General features: G+C 42.5%; 1 protein-coding gene across 1 annotated transcript in view; it reads right to left on the reverse strand.

Moving 5' to 3' along the window:
- Window positions 1-9,252, reverse strand: part of pik3c2b (phosphatidylinositol-4-phosphate 3-kinase, catalytic subunit type 2 beta) — a 28,797-nt gene that overhangs the window by 11,473 nt on the left and 8,072 nt on the right. Inside the window, 12 exon segments of the mRNA XM_054616063.1 lie at window positions 388-495; window positions 1,192-1,372; window positions 1,517-1,611; window positions 2,160-2,253; window positions 2,348-2,536; window positions 2,802-2,944; window positions 4,259-4,373; window positions 4,939-5,106; window positions 6,196-6,267; window positions 8,384-8,606; window positions 8,901-8,934; window positions 9,030-9,176. Coding sequence (XP_054472038.1) covers window positions 388-495; window positions 1,192-1,372; window positions 1,517-1,611; window positions 2,160-2,253; window positions 2,348-2,536; window positions 2,802-2,944; window positions 4,259-4,373; window positions 4,939-5,106; window positions 6,196-6,267; window positions 8,384-8,606; window positions 8,901-8,934; window positions 9,030-9,176 — 1,569 coding nt within the window.

The following is a 9,252-nucleotide window of genomic DNA, read 5'->3' on the forward strand; positions in this document are numbered from 1 at the left end:
TGAGTTGCAGCCCCAAAAGAATTATGGGAAATATAGGTCTATAGTTGCAGAAAGAATATTCCACAAAAGAAAAGCTTTTATCTGTACTGTCCTAATATTCCTGGAACATCGTGTTTATACATTCGTATACTGATATTTGCCCGGTGCCAAACACCTGAGGACAGACAGAAAACCTGAGACGGAGCTTTTTGTTTTTGTACAAAACACTTTTGTCCTCCAGTTTGTTTACGGGGACATTTGAGGACAGACATTAATCACGTTAGACTTTAAACTAGCTGAACAGCTGTGTGTGTGTGTGTGTGTGTGTGTGTGTGTGTGTGTGTGTGTGTGTGTGTGTGTGTGTGTGTTACAGGTATATGTTTGTGGTGTGTTTGTGTCCTTCAGTACCTGGATTTTGATTCCTGTGACGAGCAGCGCCGGGTTCAGAGGAAGTCTGCAGCTGCTGTTCACTGAGAAGAACTGCTTCATCTCATCCAGACCCTCCCTGAGAACACACTGTAACACACACACACATATATATATAATAATAATAACAACAATAATGATTAAAATAATCAATAATATGAGCTCAATAACTAGCAGACATTAAGAAGTGTCTGGTTGCTGTTGCCCTCTGCTGTTGCCTCATTGAAATTCAACATTTAATCATAAAAAGTGCCAAAATCACAAAGCAGATGATGTTCATTATTTTTGTCAGTGTGATATTGAATATATTCATTATATAAGCAGTGTATATTACACTTTTTAGTATGAGATATTTATTATGAGGTAAACCTTTAATGATCCAGAGAGGAAAGATTTTACATAAACCAAACAAATAATAATCTCAGTCATTTAAGCCAGTTTGTTCTCTGTAAAATAATAATAAAAAGAAATAGATGATAATAATTATCGATTATTTGATCGACAGAAAATGAATCAGCAAATAATTTAACAAATAATAACTTCTCCAATGTGAGTATTTCCTTTTTTTCTCCATTTTATATATCAGTAAACTCTTATTTTTGGACTTTTAAAGACGTATATTAAAATTATTCTCCAATGCAACTCTTAATTTATACATAATTTCCAGGTTTTCCAGGATTAGTGGAAATCCTTGATTTGGGACAATTTTATCTTTGTAAAAAAGCAAAACTTGCCAGGACAGTAAATGTTTTAGATAATACATATAGAGATAATCTGTCCTCCCACCTGTCTGCTGGACGGCGAGGCGTCTCGGACTTTGTGAGCCACCTTGGCGAGGATGGAGACGAGCCAGCACTGACGGTCGAACTCTTCACGGAGACCTCGACCGACGCAGCAGAGCAGAGCGGCCAGAAGGTGCTGATACCGAGCGCTGAACTGACTGTCCTGCAGGTTGTCCTTCAGAAGCCTGAAAATCAGACACAATCTGGATTAAACCTGGTTTCATTTAACAGAACCTGACTAAACTAAACCAAACTATAGATATGTGACATAGTAAAAATTAGTGTTAAATAAATGAAACAAAAGGATCGTTTCTGTGTGATCAGCTGACCAGAAGAGGTAGTGAGCGATGCAAATGTCCCCGATGGCTCTCCGTAGGAGGAAACGAACCAGAGAGCTGTCGAGGTAGCACTCGTACTTCAGAGCCTGAGACACAAACACACACAACATATCAGTTATAGGTATACGTGTTAACTTTTGTTCTCTCTGCAGCTAACAAAATAAAAGCCCCTCTTTTTGGCTTGGAAAATAAAAGCCCCTCCTTTTAGCTGACAAAATAAAAGACCCTCCCCGAGCTGACAAAATTTCGACAATATAAAAGCGTCTCATGTTAGTTGACGGAAATAAAGCCTCTCCTGTTAGCTGCCAAACAAATGTCTACTGTTAGCTTACAAAATAAAAGCCTCTCCTGTTGGGTAACAAAACAAAAGCCTATCCTGTTAACTGACAAAATAAAAGCCTCTCCTGTTGGGTAACAAAATAAAAGCCTCTCCTGTTAGCTGACAAAATAAAAGCCTCTCCTCTTAGCTGACAAAATAAAAGCCTCATCTTAGCTGACAAAATAAAAGCCAATCCTGTTAGCTGTCAAAACAAAAGCATCTCCTTTTAGTTGACAAGATAAAAGTCTATCCTGTTAGCTGACAAAATAAAAGCCTCTGCTGTTAGCTGACAAAATAAAAGCCTCTGCATCTGACCTGGACGAGCTGAGGCAGGAAGTCCAGCAGCTCTGGATCTGAGATGGAGTCCATCCACTGAACAGCCGTCCTCCTCAGCTCCTGGTCTGGAAACCTGGAACACACACATGATGATGTCACTCATATAATCACAATGATGTCACTCAGGCGAGTGTCAGTGAGCGTGGAGGGGGCTGGGAGGGACCTACGAGGCATGGAGGAGTCCCAGGGCGTCCTGGTGACCCAGGCAGGCCCACTGTTTCAGCAGGGCGTAGATGTCCGGCAGGCAGGCCCACTCCCAGCAGGGGGCGCTGGCCAGGACCAGAGGAAGAGCTGCACTCTCCGACTGACAGAAGGCCTTCTTCTCCCAGAGGAGACGCTTGTCCTCCAACGTCAACCTGCACACAAAGAGACACATGAGGACCTACAGACATCCTGAGGACCTAAAGACATCCTGAGGACCTAAAGACATCCTGAGGACTTCATCTTTCCTTTAATTACGGTCCCTTATTTTATTTTTTTTCTCCCCAGAAACATTTTTTTTTACATCAAACATTACATCACATCTGGGTGTGTGTGTGTGTGTGTGTTTGTGTTCGTGTGTGTGTGTGCGTGTGTGTGTGTGTGTGTGTGTGTGTGTGTGTGTGTGTGTGTGTCTCTGACCAGAAGACGGCCTTCTTGTGGAGGACGTCCTGCAGCTGGATCTGACTGATGGTGTCCAGTCTGGTGAAGTCATACTGAGGACAGAAGTCTGCCGGAGGAGGAGTACTGAACCGGACCTCGAACGACGAGGTGGGGAAGTCCACCTGAGGGACAGACAGACAGACAGACAGACAGACAGACAGACAGACAGACAGACAGACAGACAGACAGACAGGATAAGATAACATTTTTAGTAGTATGTCTCGTATGCGTTCACATTCATGGCCAATAAAGCTGATTCTGAATAATGAGGAGCTCAAAATTTTCAAATATTTCACTTCTTAAAACCCACAAAAAAAGATGGAAAATTAAATGAATACAAAGAATAAAATCTTGTGACCCTTCAGAGCCACAGAAGAAACTATACAGCAGATATCATCTATAACTGATCTGAGGAGTAAAGTGAACTTGGTGTACTGTTCATTTAAAACTGTGACACTCCGAGCATGATGTGTGTGTGTTTGTGTGTTCTCAGATGTTGTTCTGTTCATCAGGCAAAAACAAAGAGATCCTTAATCAGTCGACTGCACTGAAACAAAGAGCTAGAGATGCGTGTGTGTGTGTGTGTGTGTTACTGACCTAAATACACGTGTGTGTGTGTGTGTGTTTGTGTGTGTAAATACACGTGTGTGTGTGTGTGTGTGTGTGTGTGTGTGTGTGTGTGTGTGTGTGTGTGTGTGTGTGTGTGTGTGTGTGTGTGTGCAGTCATTCTGTTGTATTAAATGTTAGAAAGACAAAGCTGTCTTTATTTTCTGTGGATTGTGTGGACTTATAGTTAAGACTCTCTGATCCTCTTTTGGGGGAGAGGGGTGAGGTAAAGATATGTGACGGGGTGGCAGAGACAGATGGAGGAAGGTGTTCTAACAACAATCGATGTTTCTCATTGTAGTTTACCAGCAGGTGGAGCTTATTAGTGGTGCAACGGATCATAGAAGTCACGGATCGTATTACAGATTGGATCGGCACAAAAGAAAAAAGCGAGCAAATAAAACTTTTAGATCCCTGATCACGTTTTTTTTCTGCCACCAATACTAATTGCCGATCATTAATGATCCATATTGTCAGATACAGATCCCTTTGTTGTTTGATTATAGCAGCTGGTCTACAAGGATCCAGACTATTTTCTTCTTTTATCACCGTCCCCAAAAATAATTTCAACCCTCTGAAGTAATTAAACCATCAAATATTCTAAATGTTATCCTTTTACTTTGTTATAGAAATTTATTGTGTTTTCTTTCTTCATGAAAAACACACAATTCAAAGTAATTCAGTAAAAAGATTGTATTTTTATGGATTTAGGGATTTGCTCCACTAACATCATGTGATGTTGGCAGTCTGTAGCTGTGTTTATGGATATATATACAGTATCTAGTGGAGCGGATGATGTTTCATCTGGAGACTCAGACCTCCCGTCTCACCTGCAGGATCACGCTGTCCGGCTGGCTGAAGTTCGGCGAGCTCGTCCGGGCGTTTCCAGTCCTCCCCGGAGCCGAAGGCCACAGACCGAGTAACTTCCTGCCACATGTCAGGACGCTGCAGAGAAACACACACACACACACTACTGTCAGCCCACACACACACTTCCCTCTGTGGAAGAAATGACATCATAAAGGTTGGAGTGACTGATGGTAGATTCACTGTGAAGTGTAAAAAACATTTACAAAACATCAGTGAAAGTCTGATCCCTTTAATTTGATTATAAAAAGGAATAATGGAATTTTCTTTTATAATATAATAAAATAGGATATAATATCATCGGCCTGCTGATGGATCGGCGGTCTGACCTTCTGATATTCAGATATTTTCCCTTGTTTAAGGATTTTAAAGACGAGAAAAACAGTTTCATATTTATAAATAACTTGTTTGCAATCATGTTACTATTCATGACGCATGACATTCAGATGGAGGACAGGATGTGATGAATGTGGAGGCGATCGACATCACAAACCACCTCGTCCTGCAGACCGCCTGCTGCACGGCGAGCCAGATGAAGGCGTAACAGAGTTTCACAATTACTCTGTGTGCGGTTGGGTTGATTTACATGTCTGTACAAAAAGCAAGTCAATGTTATGAGATGTCAGGGCGTCATGTGACTCACTGTCTGAAGTTGAAGAGCGGCATGGTGACCCAGCCAAGAGCCTCGATGCTGCGCCGCTGCTTCCCCTTCTCCTCGGCTCCTCCGGGGGGCGGCAGAGAGCTGGCGTACAGAGTCACCGTCAGCTGAGACTCTCTGGGCAGCTGGTTGATCTGCACCGGGAAGCACACCCTGGATGGACGGAAGGGGGGAGACACGCGTGAGTAAGAGTATAACAGTGTGTTGTTCATCATAACAAGGCGGTGAACTCCTGTTCTGAAAAGTGAAGCTAATACTGAAGTTCATAAAACTTGCATTCTCTCTACTGTCCATCAGGGGGCGACTCCTCTGGTTGTATAGAAGTCTATGAGAAAATGACTCTACTTCTCTCTTGATTTATTCCCTCAGTAAACATTGTAAACATGAGTTTATGGTCTCAATCTCTAGTTTCAAGTCTTCTTCAATACAGCATGATGTTCATTTAGTAAATGATGCTCCATTTAGAGTCAAATTGACCATAAAGCAGGGTAGGCTTTAGGGTGGGCTACACAGTGATTGACAGGTCGACACCAAGGTGTTGTCTGGTCTGGGAGTTGTCTGTGTTTTCGTCTTAGAACTTTAACCTTTTTATAGTGTGTTTTCAGGTCATAAAAGTTAATCGTTGACCAGAAATTTCAATGTCAATTCAGTGTTATACTTAGATCCACCCTCTCGTGTCATATTCTGGGTGCAAAAAACAAGATGGCAAAGTCCAAAATGCCAAACTCGAGGCTTCAAAACGTCAGTCCACCAACCTATAGGTGACGTCACGGTGACTTCATCCACTTCTTATTTACAGACTTTGATCAAATCCTACAGAACTTATTTCTATTTTAATGGAGATCCATAAAGAACTAATAAATAAGCATCATGTCCATGTTCTTGGCAAGACCAGCCCTGAGTAGCTGGTTGATGGCAGAGATGACTGGGTAAGAGTAGGCATTGACCTCGAGTAGTTAGGGTCAGGATAGCCCATTCAGGGAATAGGACCAGAACAAAGGTTACTGGAGGTTACCGGTACTTTGGCGAGCATTGACGCCTGGCCAATCCTAGTGCTTGAATGCAGCACAGGGCGGGTCTTGCCAAGAAATGCAGTGGGAGTGGAAGGACAGGAGGGCCCACAAACTGTTTCTTATATGTAACTTGTTGTGTATAAACTGTGTTACTATCATTAACTCCCCCTGAGCACGCTCTGTGCGGACAGGTGTGTGCGTGCGGGCGAGGCTGTGGTGCCGTACATACCTCTGGTCCCACACCACCAGGTGGAACAGGTATTTGCTGACTGACTGCTTGCTGGTTGCTGACTGACTGCCCCTCCGGTGTCAGAGAGCAGGACAGGAAGAAACCCCGCCTGTTCCAATCAGAGTCAGACAGAGCAGGACAGGAAGAAACCCTCGTAGCTGTTCCAATCAGAGAGCAGGACAGATGATGTCAGAGACGTCATGATGATGTCAGAGACGTCATGATGATGTCAGAGACGTAATACAAATCAAAACTTAATGAATCCGTTTCCAGATCAGCTCAACAATCTGAGCACATGAAAACCGCCTGCAGGTGGAGCAACATCTAAAACTTTGAAATATTTTTTTTTTTTGTCAGGTTTCACTAAAATATATTATAACATATATATATATAAATATATATATATATTTTTTCACAGATTATCAAGACGTGGAAAAAATAAAAGGTTTGAAACCACTGAGATCATCTATAACAAAATTATATAGAATATTATTGTGTATTATATAATAAATCTTTTGTTTTTGTTTTTATGTAAAATCTTAATGTAAAAAAAGTAACTAAAGCAGTTGAATAAATGCAGTAGAGGAATGCAAGAAAGTGCTTTTTCGCAAGTAATGTACTAAAATACAATTTTGAGGTTCTTGTACTTGACTTAAGTATTTCCACTTTATACACCATACTTCTATTCCAATACATCTGAGAGGGAAATATTGTTCTTTTTACTGCTCTTCATTCATCCGACACATATGGTTCCTTTTATGTAAAAAACCTGATATATTTATATGATATGATGCAGTACTTTACTGCTCATGTATCCAGCAGTACACAAAGTATCTAAAATTGGCTCCACACTGAAGCACTACAACATAATAATGCTCTTATGTGTATTATTCAGAGAATAAAAACAGAATAATATAATATTCACACTTTGAAATAAGCCATTCTGCAATGTAAGTACTTTTACTTTTCATAAATTAAGTACATTTTGATGATAATACTTCTTTAGTTTTACCAAAGTAACATTTTTGTTTCACGACTTTTTGCATGTAATGATGTATTTTTAGAGTGTTGGTATTTCTACTTCTACTGCAGTAAAGGATCTGAATAGAAGTAGAAGTCTGCCATAAAATAGAAATATTCACATGAACCTCAAAGTTGTACTTAAGTACAATAGTTGAGGAGATTACTCAGTTAAATTCCATCACTGCACACACACACACACACACACACACACACACACACACACACACAGATGGTGTGTGATGCTGGCAGCCAGGTGTCGGTCGGCCCTGCCTCCAATCAGAGGTCAAAGTTCAGCTCTGGTTCCCAGGCAGTCAGCCCTTTGTCCCAGCAGAGAGAGAGAGAGAGAGAGTGTGTGTGTGTGTGTGTGTGTGTGTGTGTGTGTGTGTGTGTGTGTGTGTGTGTGTGTGTGTGTGTGTGTGTGTGTGTGTGTGTGAGTGGGGGTGGGTGGGTGTGTGTGTGTGTGTGTGTGTGTGTGTGTGAGTGGGGGAGGGGCAGCAGCTCTCAGCTGAGCTTCCTTTGTTTCAGGACACACACACACACCCAGTGTGCTGAATCATCAGTGTGCTTGTTCACACTGCAGCTTAGGGGGCGCTTTGACAGTCCGTCTAAAGCTTTTGTAACAGTCCCGCGTGGCATCGTAGTTCGAGTAGATGGCGCCAACTACGAGCATAAACTTATAGACTCGTAAAAAACAGCATTTTGTTGGTTTAAAGCGTCACAAAAAGCTATAAATTGGGTGAAAATAGACGCATTTAATGGCAGCTTCGGCTTTCCATATGAGCCGGCTTCACTATGGCGAGTATGAACTAAGTTTAACTGACAGCTGCAGTTGAATAGTAAAAAACAAAAGATGACTTTTCCGAACCACTTTTCCTTGACCTCGATGGGAAACGTCATGACGGCGCATGTTTTTGATTGATTGTGTGTCTGCAGTGTCGCTCAAGTTGCTCAAATGTTGCTCAAGGAACTGTGGGACGGCATTATCTCGTTTCTTTTTGTGAAGGATAGTCCAGTGCATCCCATTTTTAAAGGAGATAAAAAAAAGGAAGCATTGAAGCACCTTTCCTTAGCACCTAGATAATTTGACCAGCTCTCATCATGGCTGCCATTTAGATACTTTCAGGCTCATTTCACCTCGTTAGGAACCTTCTTAAGTGTTTATGTCAGTGCGTTTGCGTTTGTTTCGCCGTACCTGGCGGCCCAGGTGATGGGGATGCGGTGGGCGGCGTGCACGTTGAAGGAGAGCACGTTGTTTACGAGGCCGGCCTCCTGCACCGGCGCCGTGCAGCAGCGACTCTGGGCCGTCGTGTGGAAGTTGGCGTTGAACGTGCTGCAGTACAGCTCCACCAGATCCAAGATGGCCGCCGTCAACTTCTCCACCACTTTCTCTGTGAAACAAGAAGATCGGAAACAGGATTGGAACATCGGACTTCAGTAAATAGTACAATATTCACCTCTGAGAAGAAGTGTAAAAGTATAAAGTGGTAAAGTACAAAAACCTCAAAGGTGTACTTAAGTACAGTACTCGAGTAAATGTACTTTGTTACTTTCCACCATTGGAAACATGTCAGATTCTACTCCCTGTGACAAAGTGAAGCTTTAAGACTGAATATGTTGTTGTCATGTTGTTGTTTATTGTTTGTGTGACTTCAACCTGTGCTGTTGATGATGTTGGGACGTACCTCTGTTCTCTCTGACAGCCAGCACTGATGCATCCTGGGAGGACAGACAGGAGGAGAGGACACCATGAAGACAACAACATGTGAAAAGCTGTTTAAATGAATGAGTCTGTCTGTCTGTCTGACTTTCACCTTTAGGACTTTGGGCTGCAGACGACAGGGGCATGCTGGGAGCTGGCTGAGGGCGGCGGTCACATCGGGCGTCTCCACGGCAGCTAGCGAGCTGCAGAGCGCCTTCACCGATTGGACGAGACGCTCCACGTGCAGCGGCAGCTCCACCTTCAGAGACGGACAGAAGAAGAAGAAGAAGAAATTTGATTTAATTAGGTCCATGAAAATGTATGTTCTGGTGTGT

This window comes from Anoplopoma fimbria, chromosome 17, assembly GCF_027596085.1.
Source record: "Anoplopoma fimbria isolate UVic2021 breed Golden Eagle Sablefish chromosome 17, Afim_UVic_2022, whole genome shotgun sequence".
In the NCBI taxonomy this organism is placed as follows: Eukaryota; Metazoa; Chordata; class Actinopteri; order Perciformes; family Anoplopomatidae; genus Anoplopoma; species Anoplopoma fimbria.